General features: G+C 30.5%; 1 protein-coding gene across 2 annotated transcripts in view; it reads left to right on the forward strand.

Annotated features, from left to right (window-relative positions):
• Positions 1-14,023, forward strand: part of LOC114331966 (putative thiamine transporter SLC35F3) — a 222,876-nt gene that overhangs the window by 94,618 nt on the left and 114,235 nt on the right. For both annotated transcript variants that reach the window (XM_050653295.1, XM_050653296.1), the window contains exon 5: positions 7,801-7,979. In XM_050653295.1, the coding sequence (XP_050509252.1) occupies positions 7,801-7,979 (179 nt within the window). The remainder of the gene's footprint in view (positions 1-7,800; positions 7,980-14,023) is intronic.

The following is a 14,023-nucleotide window of genomic DNA, read 5'->3' on the forward strand; positions in this document are numbered from 1 at the left end:
TCTGAATGATGGGTCGCCCACATTAGCAACTAGTAACAGTCCATCTGCTATTGACTTAACATTTTGTACTCAAGATCTTTCAAATTTTTTAACGTGGAGTGTCTTACAAGATCCTCATGGATCCAATCATCTTCCGATTATCATAAACATGGAAACAGATAATACAACTTCATCTCCAACTGAAAACTTTCATAAGATCTGGAATCTTAACAAGGCCGATTGGGACTTATACACCTCTGTACTAGAAGCTGAAAATTCTCCCGGTAATTATCAACAGTTAATAGCAAACATCAATAAAGCAGCCAATTTAGCAATACCGAAGTTTTCATCTAACGTCATACATAAGAGACAAATCTCAAACCAATGGTGGTGCGAAAGTTGTAAAACTGCTGCTGATAACCGTAAAATTGCATACGGAAAATATAAACAAAACCCTACAAGGAATAATTTATTTGAATTTAAGAGACTTGATGCTGTCGCAAAAAAACTCTTCAAGCAAAAGAAAAAACAGAATTGGATAGAGTACTGCGAAAGCCTTAACTCCAAAACAAAAATCAGTGAAGTATGGAAGAAAGTAAACGCCTTTAAAAACCGCAAACAGTCCAACAAGTTTCCAATAAATCCAAATTCAAGCTGGCTAGATGAATTTCATAATAAAATATCTCCTCAGTGGGTACCTTCCCAATATTTTCCAGAATACAGCGAAACAGTTTCAAGGGATAAGTTTGGCTTAGAACAACCATTTAAATTGTGGGAGTTAGATCGAGTACTTAGTCAACAAAATAGCAGTGCTCCAGGTAAAGACAATATTTCATATTCCATGATATACCATATACCACTTCAATATAAAATATCATTATTACATATTTTTAATGAAATTTGGAATGACACGTCACAAATTCCAGAGAGTTGGAAGGAATATATTCTAATACCTATTAAAAAACCTGGAAAACCAGAAAATTCTTATAGTTCATATAGACCAATATCCCTAGCTTCTTGCTTCCTAAAGACGTTAGAAAGATTAATAAAAAATAGAATTGAACACTGGTTAGAGCAAGAAGATATTTTCCCAAAATCTCAATATGGATTTCGAAAATCAAAATCAACTCAAGATGCGATAACTTCCTTAGTCTCATCTATACTAATAAACTTTACTGATAATGCGTATACTATGGCTGCTTTTCTAGATGTCTCTTCTGCATTCGATACCGTTAATTTGGACATTATGTATAAAAAACTAGTAGACATTGGTTTTCCCATCAACTTAGCTAGATTTCTGAGGACACTGTACACTAATAGATGGACGGTTTTAAAAATCAACAATTCCATCTCCACTCCACGTCTTACAAATATAGGACTACCACAGGGTAGCATATTAAGTCCAATGTTATATATTTTATATAATATTGATTTAGAAAATTGTATTAATAGCACAACAAAGATTATTCAATATGCTGATGATGTAGTAGTTTACACATCCCACAAATCATTGGATATATGTAAAAATAATTTTAATGTCTCAATTAAGGCTGTTCTTAATCACTATCAAAATATTGGTTTAGCAATATCAGAATCTAAAACAGAAATTTGCATTTTCTCCAGAAATCGTCAAATTCCACAAGGTCATTTGGCAGTAGGTCAAATTCAATATCCTATTAAAAATTGTATAAAATATCTCGGTACTTATTTGGATAGAAAACTTCTATGGAAGGATCACATGCATCATATCATAAAAAAGTCTGAAAATGCAATGAATATTCTACGAGCCTTTTGTAGAACTAATTGGGGTGCCGATCCAAATATAGCACTTTTATTTTACCGTACTATGATTCGTCCTATTTTCGATTACAGTTGTCATCTGTATGGAACTGCTGCAAACACACATTTGAATAAATTAGAAATACAAAAAAATAAATAGAGTAACGACTAGTGTTAGGACAGGTGTGGGAGAGACTGATAAATTTCATGTGAAAGTAGGATTGCACCAAGGCTCTGTGCTTAGTCCGTATTTATTCTCATTAGTTTTGGACCAGATAACAGCGAAACTACAGGGTAACATTCCATGGTGCTTAATGTATGCTGATGATGTCGTGTTAGTAGGAAATAGTGAAAGAGACTTAGAACAAAAACTGGAACAGTGGAGACAAGCTCTGGAGGAAAAAGGTTTAAAACTTAGTAGGACAAAAACAGAGTATTTGGAATGTTCATTTAAAGATGGAGCTACTACAAATAAAATGGTATCTTTGGATGGTGAAATGATTGTGAAAAGCAATAGTTTTAAGTACCTAGGATCGGTATTACAGAGTAATGGAGAAATAGATGGAGATGCATGCAGTAGAATTAGGGCTGGATGGATGAAGTGGAAAGAAGCGAGTGGTGTGTTGTGTGACAAAAAAATTCCAATGAAGCTGAAGGGAAAATTCTATAAAACAGCCATAAGACCGGCTATGATGTACGGAACTGAATGTTGGGCAGTGAAAAAGAAAGAGGAACAACGAATGCATGTGGCGGAAATGAGAATGCTTAGATGGATGAATGGAGTGACAAAGAAGGATAAAATTAGAAATGAGTATATTAGGGGAAGTCTAGGTGTGGCACCAATTGATGCCAAAATGAGAGAGCATAGGTTAAGATGGTTCGGTCATGTTCAACGTCGAGACGTTAATCACCCAATACGAAGAATAGCTGAAGTGCAGATTCCTGGAAGGAGTAGGAGAGGAAGACCAAAGAAGACCTGGGGGGAGGCGATAAGGCAGGACATGTTGGTAAAGGGGATTAACATTGATATGACCCAAGACAGAATTGTGTGGAGAAATGCAATTAGGGAAGCCGACCCCGCATAGGGATAAGGCAAAGAGAATGATGATGATGATAGAAATACAAAAAAATAAATGTCTTCGACTTTGTCTTGGATATTTGAAGTCTACACCCGTTAATATAATGGAAGTTGAGGCGATAGAACCACCCCTGGAATTTCGACGACAGTTTTTAAGTGATAAATTTATTACTAGAGCTATAGGAAAAAATACAAACTATCTGCAGGATATACATAAGTTATCAATTTTAGATCTAACTCATAAATATTGGACAAAGAAAAAATGTCCCCTTCTTGTAGATAGTTACTTGAAAATATCTCAATACCGAAGTACTTTCTATACTTATGAAAATCAAGTTTCACCTATGTATTCCCATGTATTAGAAGAAATTTTCTCAAAACAAATTAATACTTTTTTTATGGATATTAATTTAAATCCAGCCGTTTTTCAATCATTTATACTTCATAAATGGCCACATTATCAGTTTTACTATACAGATGGATCCAAAGTACAAAACAAAGTAGGATGTGCAATAATCAATATTCAAAGTGGATTTAAAAAATTATTCAAATTGCCTTGTGAATCATCGATATACACCGCTGAAATGATAGCGATACTTTTTGCTTTAAGACACATATTTAGTAACGAACCCTATAGCTGCATAATATTTACAGACAGTAAGAGTGTCGTTGATAGACTAACTAACGTACATAAGTACCAACAACTCAATCATATAGAACTGGAAATTATGACTCTTTATAATAAAATTGCAAATTTAGGAAAAAACATCATTATATCATGGATAAAGGGACACGCAGGCATTAGGGGTAACGAAATAGTAGACAGGCTAGCCAAATCCGCCCTAGAAATAGGCTAAGAACTTCCCATGAACTTACTACCCATTTCGGATATTGATATTATTAGTAGACGACACCAAAAAGAAAATTGGCAAAGGTATTATCGAAACACGAGAACTGGTAGTAATTACAAACAAATGCGACCTGAAATTCCCATTAAAAGATGGTTTCATTCTGTATCAAATCGCCATTTCATAAGAGTTATAAATAGATTGAGATGTAATCATGCTCTTACCCCCCTTCATATGTACAGTCTGGGTCTCACAGAGTCACCTAACTGTGAGTGTGGAAAAGAAGGTAATCTACTACATATTCTCCTCGAATGTTCACATCAATCAGTAAATATAAACAAATTTTATGATAATCTTAATATATTAAAAATTCCACTTCCCGTCTACCTGAACAATTTGATTTTTTCTGAAGAGATTAATATATTAAAAACAATTTACGAACATATCAAAAATTGTAAATATAGATTGTAGCAATAAAATTTACCCTGTATTTAAGAAATTTTGTTAAAACAAAGCAGGCATGTTTGTTAAAACAAAACAAACATGTTTGTTTTGTTGTTATTTTGTTTTAAATCCTGTAGATTTAAGTATTATTGTATATTATAATTGAAAAAAGAAAAGAACAAAAAAAAAGAGAAAAAGAAAAGAAAAAAAAAACAAAAAAAAAAAAATAAAATATGCAAAAAAAAACAAAAAAAATAAAAAATGCAAAAAAAAAACTAAGAAGATGTAAACCTCCGCGAGGATGAATCGGGTTTACGTCTTAGCGTAGTAAAAAAAAACAATTTATAAAAAATAACAATAAAAAAATTAATAAAAAAAAACAAATTAACAATATAAAAAAAAATGCAAAAAAAAATACAAAAAAAAAATTTACAAAAAAAAAATGAACAACCAAAACAGAGTATTATTTAGATAATAATTGTAGATAATAATGTTAGTTTGTTATGTATTTAGAGTTAGAAATACAGAAAAAATTCCTCTGATTGAAAAATCAAATTTGTTTGTTTTTAAAATAACAAAATGTCTGGCTAATTGGCTCGGCCAAGGCCATCAAATTCACTCAAAAAAAAAAATAAAAAAGTAGATAAATAGATAAATCAAACAGATGAATGATTACAATAAATTAAAAACTAGTTTTGAAACACCAATACAAAAAATTAAACATTTTAAATCAAAGTTAAGAGTAAACAGTAGCGATCAACAGGTAGCAACAAAATATAACTTCGGGAGATAGTATCATAAACTTTGGCAACAGTGGTAATCTTTGACATTATCTAAGATTAATATTTTGACAATATCATAGTCGCGCTAAATGGAAGTAATAGAAAACCATTTTATTATTAATAAATAGATATTTATAAAAATAAACCAAAATGGGTGAAAATTTTATGTTAAGATAGATATTTAGAAAGGCATTTGCATGAAATAACTAATAATAAAACAATAATAAATAATCATTTTTTGTTGTGAAGCGAAACACATTTCGATTTTCGCATAATTTTGGTACGGTTTTAATGGACTTTTTCTTGGAAGGTTTCACTTTATTTTTCGTTTGATTTACTTTTTCCATTTTGTTAAACTATTGATAATATTTTTAGAATAAAAAATCCTCCTAAAACCTTATATACTCGCATTAAAATTCGAAATATTTTTACGTAAAATATACTTACCTACCTACATATAACTAATGCTCACAATTAACAACAATCTATTATTTCAAAGAGGCCAACAACTTATACAACAACAAATATATAATAAATTAACTATCAATAAACACTACTTTCCTATGAAACAACAATAACGAATTCTTAAATTAACACACTACTGCACTGAACAGATATCGATAAAGATGACAGAACAGATTAGAGAAAATCTGACTCAGGTTTATCAAAATGACAGTGATAATTTCTCTATGTTGCCTAATTAGTTATTTAGTTATAATATGTTTGATTTCTTGTTAGAAATGAAAAATTTTTGTAGTTCCAAGATTACACAAAATCTAAGCATGGGATAAAAAAGTTTATTTGAAGAAAGTTTTTTTTTTCTTCTTAATAGCGGTACAGGCTCTTTTTTTCAATATTTTATTTAGTTATAGAGTAATTTCCACGTACTAACATATTTCTGAAATTGGGCTCTGTACCGCCATTCTTTATTATATTACGAATATGTGTGCCAAATATCTCGACAAAATATTAAAAATTAGAGCCGCAATCTTGGAACGCGTTTGTGGCTACCTGTTGATCGCTACTGTAGCCTCTTAATTAAAATTGTTATAAAAAAGAGGATCAACTGATAAATAAAAAAGATCAATGAAGATAAACTGTTTAAATGTTTTTAAATCAAAGATAATTTAAATTGTTTTAAAAAAGTAGATAAACAGATGGATGATTATAATAAATTATTCTTATACAGGGTGTTTCATTGGGAAACGGAAATACTTTAATGGTGAATAGAGGTCACCTAGCCGGTTCTAGGTTTTAATGTCAAAGTTCTTAAAAAATTTAATATAATTTCAAAATGAAAGTCATAAAATTATCTGGCCGAAAAATTGAAGCGAACCATTAAACTTACTTTGTTGTGCTCTTTTCAAATATGCAAACAGATTTTCAAAATTTCAATATACAGGGTGTTGTTTTAAGGTCAAAATTGCTTTACAATTTTTTGTTAATCCGGACCTGGATTTTTCTTATGGTTAGTATGTCGGTCGTTTGGGTTTTGAATGAGACATATGTGTACGAAATATCAAAAAAAGATACAAGGTGGTTCTAAAGATATGGCTTAGGAAAGAAATGGGCAAAATCGATAAAACACCCTGTAACTCGGTTATAAAAGTCGGTAGGGCAAAAAATTACTATATCTAGAACCGGCTCGGTGATCTCTATTCACCATTAAAGTATTTCGGTTTCCCAATGAAACACCCTGTAGATAATAATAAATCTTAAAAAATTCTTATAAAATTATTCTATTACTCTTATAGGTAGGTACATTTAACATTGATTGAAAATATGAAACAAATAAACAAAAAAGTATGGCAACACTGTGACGCACAAACTTAAGGTTCAGATGTAGGTAACGTAGGGTGCACTAATATACAAACTGTCCTAATATTTAACATGCTGTATCTCTGGTAAATTTGCTCCGATCAATCTGAAATTTTCACAGAATATTTTTGAAATTATGGACTTTTATTTAAAATAATAAAAAAATCGAAAATTTTAAAATTTTCAAACCATATTCCTCCTTAAAATACAGTGGAACTTGGATATTACGGCCTCGGTAGTTACGTCATCTCGGTTGTAACGTCAATTTTTAATAGGTCCGGCCAAAAACTATTCAATAACATTATTAAAAACCCGGTTTTAGCGGCTTAATATAAAGTAACACTCGTCTATAGCGTCATAAAATTTTACCGTAGGTTGTCATATTTTTATTTTATGAAAAATAAAGTTCAATGCGTTTCCGGCTTTGCGACATTGCTCCTTTCAAGAATGTGAGAAAGTTAAATCATCCCTTCTGTGTACAGTTATGTGACCTTAACAGTTCTATGATTTCTCATTTGTGAGTACCGTCCTAACAGTCAAATTTTTCTGTTTCAGATTTTAATTTAGTAATTAGCTTTTTATTTTTTAATATGGCAAGTTGTAGTACTAAAAGGAAGGTTTTGCCCATTAAAGATACAGTGCGTGTTATAAGAACATTATTTGAAAGTGGTCGAAAAATTACTGATGTATGTTGGCAATTTGGACTTGTTAATTCGAGTGTCATCTTGGCTCAATCCTAGAAAACAAGGATATAATTTTAGAAGCCTTTCAGAGGACGGAGAAAATGTTAAAAAAATTGGGAAGTGAGCTCGTGGTGATGTAGATTCATTAAAAAATAATATATCTAATGTACCTAATAGAGCAATAATGCTGTAATAATATTTTCCCTCGTCAAAATTTTATTTTTCTATACCTCTCTTATAACGTCACTCTGATATAGCGTCATTTTTTTAATGGACCCTTCAATGACGTTATAACCAAGTTCCACTGTAATGATTATTTTCTAAAGTACACAACTAAACGAATTTTTATCTTGCACTGTCTAACACTTTTTGTTTTGTTTTCTTTTCAGTGCGATTCATGACACGCTGCAGCCTCTTCTGTATTCTGTGGGTCGGAACGAACTACATGTACATAATGTCCTTAAGGATACTTCTGGCGACTGACGTCATGGCACTCTTCGCGACGAATGTTTCTTTCGTATATCTTCTTTCTTGGGTCATTCTACACGAACAGTTCGTCGGTATAAGAGTAAGTATCATTGCTCGCTATTCAATGGGGTAGGTTCAATAGGTCCTATATATAATTGTAAAAACGTGCCGGGTAAAAAAATTTATCAGCCATTTTTCACGTTTGTTTATTTTTATAAATTAAATAACATATGTAATGAATTAAAAGGAAAACAGAAAAACAACGAAATATACATATATGTAATGTATATAGATACTCTCTACCCACTGTATGGGAGAATGTTACACCGAGAGAACAATTTCTTTTCTCCTAAAACACCGATTTCTTTGAGCAATATTTCTTAAAAGTTAACATATCCTATTAACTTAAACATACCGGTTCACATATAAAGAAACGAGTTTTTTAAACACAACTCAATAATTTCTTACAGATAATTTCTTCAATACTAAGAAATGCATTAATGGTTACATTTAATTTTCTTATCCTAAAGTTTTTATTTCTTAAATTGAAAACTACAAATATTTTGCAGTATAAGAAATATAGTGTTAAGTTAATCCATATTTATATTTGTGAACAAGAAATTTTCTTGCAATCAAATAAATATTTTAAACCACAAGAAATAATTCTTCAGAAATACCCTCTGTAGTAACTGTGGTTATAAAATAAAAACTTTGTCATAAATGCCGAAAAGTTACTTGCAAAGAGATTTTCTTCCACAAAAGAATTGCGCAGATTAACTATTTATGATTTAGTCGTCAGTGTTTGTCAAGATGGCGTGATAATGTTCATGTTCATATAGATGGATGTTGGATTTATTGGTGTACTTTAAAAATTAACGGACATTTTGAAGGTACGTACATAATATATAGGTATTAAATAAAAGTAAATTGAGTAATTTAACATGTAATAATAATATTGTTGCGTATCCGAATGGTTAAAAAAGAAACATAATAGTATCTTTATATGCTTTTTACGTATAATGATGGACGACTCTGCAATAAAGGAGCTTATTATTATATAACTGGGAAATATGCCACAATTTAAAGCTGGGACAGAATGATATATACTCGTAATATATAGCTTCAGAACAATATTAAGAAAGGAGTTATTAACCAACTGCGGGGCCTTCCAGAAATGGTGGAACTTCATACATGTAAGTACCTTTTTAAAAATGTGTATACTTATGTATTAACTATAATAGGTTTCTTGAATGTATCATCTTCTATAAAAATATACAATACAACGCTATATCAAACATGGCTGGTGCAACGCTGAGGATTTTTTCTGTTAATTTATTTGAGATAAAGAAATCAGTTGGTCTAAAAGAAATATATGTTTATGGTTAAGAAATGTTATTGCCGAAAACCGTGAATTAGTTAATATGTATTAAATGACTTAAATGTAAACTAATAATACTTTCCCGTAATAAAATTCCTTAATTATTAGGTATGCTGTTTCTTTTAGATTATAAAAATTAAGAACATTACATATTATTATGTCTGCTTCAATGTTTTACATTGGTTGTATTTTCCTTCTTATTTTAGCCAATCAATATTTATTGTGTGACTTAATATTATACAGATAAATAATTAATATTTCATTAACAAAAAGAAAAAATAAACAAAAATTTGTAGCTTAAATAATGCCATGTTTGAACTAAATATGATTGATTATTATTAGTATTAATAGTTCTTATGTGGGGCCGTGTATTTGTTTTTTTTTTGTATTTCCTAAATTTGTCAAAATAAATATCTATATCTTTGTAAAAAAATTTTATTAAAGTAAGTTTACTCTTTCTACATAACGATTTTGTTTTAGTGAATTGCTGATATACAAAGTGCTATTAACAAAAGAAGGAAAATTTGAGGAAGTTGGATTTGCCTCTCCATCCTTTTGTTGTTGTGTAGAAGCCAGCGGTTTAAGAGTGGAGAAAATATTTGCATGTAATAATAACGTTTTATATCTTGTTTTATTAATAAATAATGATTTTACCTTAACACAATGATTTATTTCGCCGTATGTAATATCCCTTTATTTTCAAGAAATATTAACTTAACTCTAAATATACGTTTATCTCTGCGAAATATATTTCTTAACATTAAATAAATTAATTATTAATAGTAAAATAATAATATTCCTTACTAAGAAATATTATTACTCAGAAAGAATAGTTTTCTAATGTGTAGAAAATATATTTTTATGACTAATAAAATTAATTAACATCAAGTGGAATTTCTTTCTGATAAATGGGTTTGAAGTTTGCCAGAAAGTGATAGTTCAATCATGTTTAAAATATATTTCTTTGGCTATAGTAGAATTTATTTGAAATATTTTAGAAAATTATATCTTACATACAAAGATATATTTCTTAGGCAATATGCCAAGTCGATCTTTCTTAAATATTAATAAAGTTTCTTTATGTCAAGAATTTTTTTCTCTCGTTGTAGGAACATATCTGGATGCAAAGGTTATAAAAAGTCCTATTGTTATACAGCAACAAACATATAATACTATCATTTTAATATTTATATTGCTATGTTATTTACAAACCAATTCGAAAAAAACAGTAATGATAAAAACTACTCCAAAGATTTTCAACGAAAGCTTTTACACTTAGAGCTGATTTACCGACGTATTCTCGTGTAGCTTTGTCTTCTGAATCCAAATCTGAAAACGGCATTTCGATATATCTAACCGTCTTCGAGATAATCGACCTCAAAGTCTAAAATGTGACGTCACAATCCTTTTATTTTCTGCCGACACACTAAACTTCAAGAGAAATCGTTGCTAGTAAGTAGGCTAGTTTTAATCTGAATTTGTTAAGCAAAGCATAGGTTATTTACATTTGAGTTTGATACTTCGTGAATGTCAAACTAAATTTTAAATTAGTTATTAATAAAATATAAATGGCATTTGATAGTGACTTATTAGGTACCTATATAAAATAAATAAGGTGTTTAACAATACAATTTGAGTATATTTTGAAAGCAATGATTTATTAATAACTTTAAAAATATTTGTACGAGTATACGGCCTCCCCTTTAATGGGAGTACCTAATGATAAGCGAACTGCTCCATTTCCATCTATTGTTGACGATTCAAAACACTTTACCACACTTCATCAGTAAAAAGTATCTGTATTTATTTCACAATATTGAAAATTGTTATTATGAAAAAATGTTGTTTGGAATAAAAAATTATGTTGTGATATATGCAATTACATCCTTCTAACGGAAAAAAATATTTGAAGATTTTTCTCAAATTATGGAAACAACATCATTTTCATTTATAACTCTTTTATTTTGAATTTGACGAAGAAAAGTTATTCTTCATAAAAAGCTCTTTATGATCTAAGATTTATGATGCAACCATCATATATTAAATTTTATTAATTTTATACGAGGTATATAAAAAATATGAATTTCGATCAAGAGTAAAGTATCTTTATAGTTCACAAGATTTAAATTAGAATGATATAATTGCACATTAAAACATAATTTTTAATTCTAAACAACTTTTCATAATAGCAGTTTTCCATATTATGAATTTAAATGAGTAAATAAACAAAGTTTTCGTTATGAAAATACTCGAATTTTCAGCTTGTTTAGATATAAAATACATAAAGAAAAACAAATAATAGATTTCAACGATATGGTAGATAATCCTTTTAACACACCGTTTATAAGGCAGAACTAAATTAGTTCTTAAGTACTGCTAAAAAGTCTGCACCAGGACCGTTGATATTCCCATAAGTTTTCTTCAATATCTCCCAAAAATCCAAAGTGTATATACGTCTGTGCACGATAAAATTCAGATTGTGCTAGTCAGTAAATGACTGCGTGGTTGTATATTAACACCGATATACAAATGGAAAGGACTCTTTGCTTCTCTTTACCAGCAACTTTTGCCTGAAAAGCTAAAAATAGCGAAACATGTGCCACAGAATGGCAGGTTAGACTGGAGGTGTGAATATTCCTTTTCGTATATTATTTACACATTATCTGCATACTTTATTTAAAGTAGAAAGTCGCAATTATTTCTACGTAACTGGCTCTATCAGAGAAGGATTGGGAACAAGGGTTTTGTTCTCAATGCTAACATTACTTTAACGGTCATGGGAAGTACAGAATTTACGTCTGCTTTATAGATTTTGAGAAGGCGTTTAAATATCTAGAAATGATTGGAATAGATGATAAAGATCTGAGACTTTTACAACATCTATATTGGAATCAAGAAGCTTCTATTCTGGTAGATGGCAAAAAGACAGACAAAATTTGCATTCAAAGAGGTGTCATACAGGGTTGTGTGTTATCCCCAACTTTGTTTAACGTATACTAATAGTTTTTAACGAAGCTTTGGAAGGGCAATGTGGAGTTCAAATCGGGGGAGAAACTATTAACAACATCAGATATGCAGACGACACCGCGATCATGGCTGAAAGTATCGAAGATCTTCAATTCCTTACAGATCGAGTCACTAGAGAATGCTCCAATAACGGACTTAAGATGCATACAACAAAGACAAAGTTACTTGTGGTTAGCAAACAAGACGTCGGCTCTATGCAACTAATTGTCAATAATGAACCTTTAACAAAAGTTATCCATTTTAAATACCTAGGATGTTGGATAAACGAGACACTAAATCCGGATGAAGAAATTAAAACTTGTATAGAAATTGCAAGAGGAGCATTTATGAAACTTAGATCTATTCTGAGCAACTCTCAGCTGAACTTACAATTAAAAATCAAATTCCCAAAATGTTATGTGTATCCTGTATTACTGTATGGATGTAAAACTTGGATCATGAAGGTTAACATGATGAACAAATTAGAAGCCTTCAAGATGACTCTGTGGTCATATCGTAGAATGCTCAGAATATCTTGGGTTCAACGCATTTCAAATAGAGACGGTGACTTCTTAAACAGAGGCGGTGACTTAATCAAGATGATAATAAAGAGAAAACTTGAATATATCGGGCATATAATGAGAGGTAGCAGGTACAAGATGCTGCAGTTAATACTCAATGGAAAAATCGACGGAAAAAGATGAATTGGTAGGAAGAAATATTCATGACTCCGAAACCTTCGTCAATGGAATAGCTTATCAGCAGATCAATTATTAATTGCCGCACAAGATCGGGAACGACACAGCAAATTGTCATGGAAACTACCCACGCCTAAAAATTTGGGCACGGTACGTAAAGAAGAAGAAGGCTCTCTTAGATATTTTATAATAAACATCAGGTGCTCAAAAACATCATAATGGTCTTAAAGAAAAGCAACAGATAAAGTCAAGACCATAAGTTGCTTTAATAAAATTCATATACTATGTATAGACAAATGTGTCGATCATTATTAATTTCATGTCAAATATAATATACTTTAAAAGATAAATTATCATTGCAAAAACAACCTCTGCAAGACAAATTATTCTTACAGTACATTCCTAAGTGAACTTTTATTGCCAAGGGAGACAGCTATACAACTTTCCGTCATTTCGCGACTGAAAGTAAAGAAGATAGATTAAAAAACTTTCATAAACCTCCAGAAAGTTCAATTTGAATGTTAGAAGGAACTTTTTAATAAAATAATAATCTTTATAGATCACTTCTCAAGAAGTAGATACCTATGTCTGGAGGGAGGGTTGAAATATTTAGTAGAAATTCTAAAGGGTGAGTTTAATGCTGCAATTACTTTGGAAATTACGTTGAGTTAATGTTTTAGAGTATGTACATACATATTTGTCCCATAATAACATTTTTTACTTTATCGTACTACATACGTAGTATGAGTATAATAGATAAAGTTATAGGCTCGTGCAAAAAAAAATTTTCAGATTTCACTTTTTTTTGACGTTTTGAGTCCCCCTGAGTCTAAAAAGCAAATAAAAAAAACATGTCGGAAGTATGTACGTACGTATGTACGTACGTACGTACGTACGTATGTCGCCACCGCCCAGCAAAAACTACTAGACCGATTTCGATGAAATTCGGTATGAGTAAGTTTAAGAGAATTTTGTCGAGAAACTAAGCTTTAAAAAAAATCTCTCAAAGGGTGGCCGAAATAGGGGGGTTATTTGGGGCCCATTTTGGCAAATTTTGACCGA

Source organism: Diabrotica virgifera, chromosome 6 (assembly GCF_917563875.1).
Source record: "Diabrotica virgifera virgifera chromosome 6, PGI_DIABVI_V3a".
Taxonomy (NCBI): Eukaryota; Metazoa; Arthropoda; class Insecta; order Coleoptera; family Chrysomelidae; genus Diabrotica; species Diabrotica virgifera.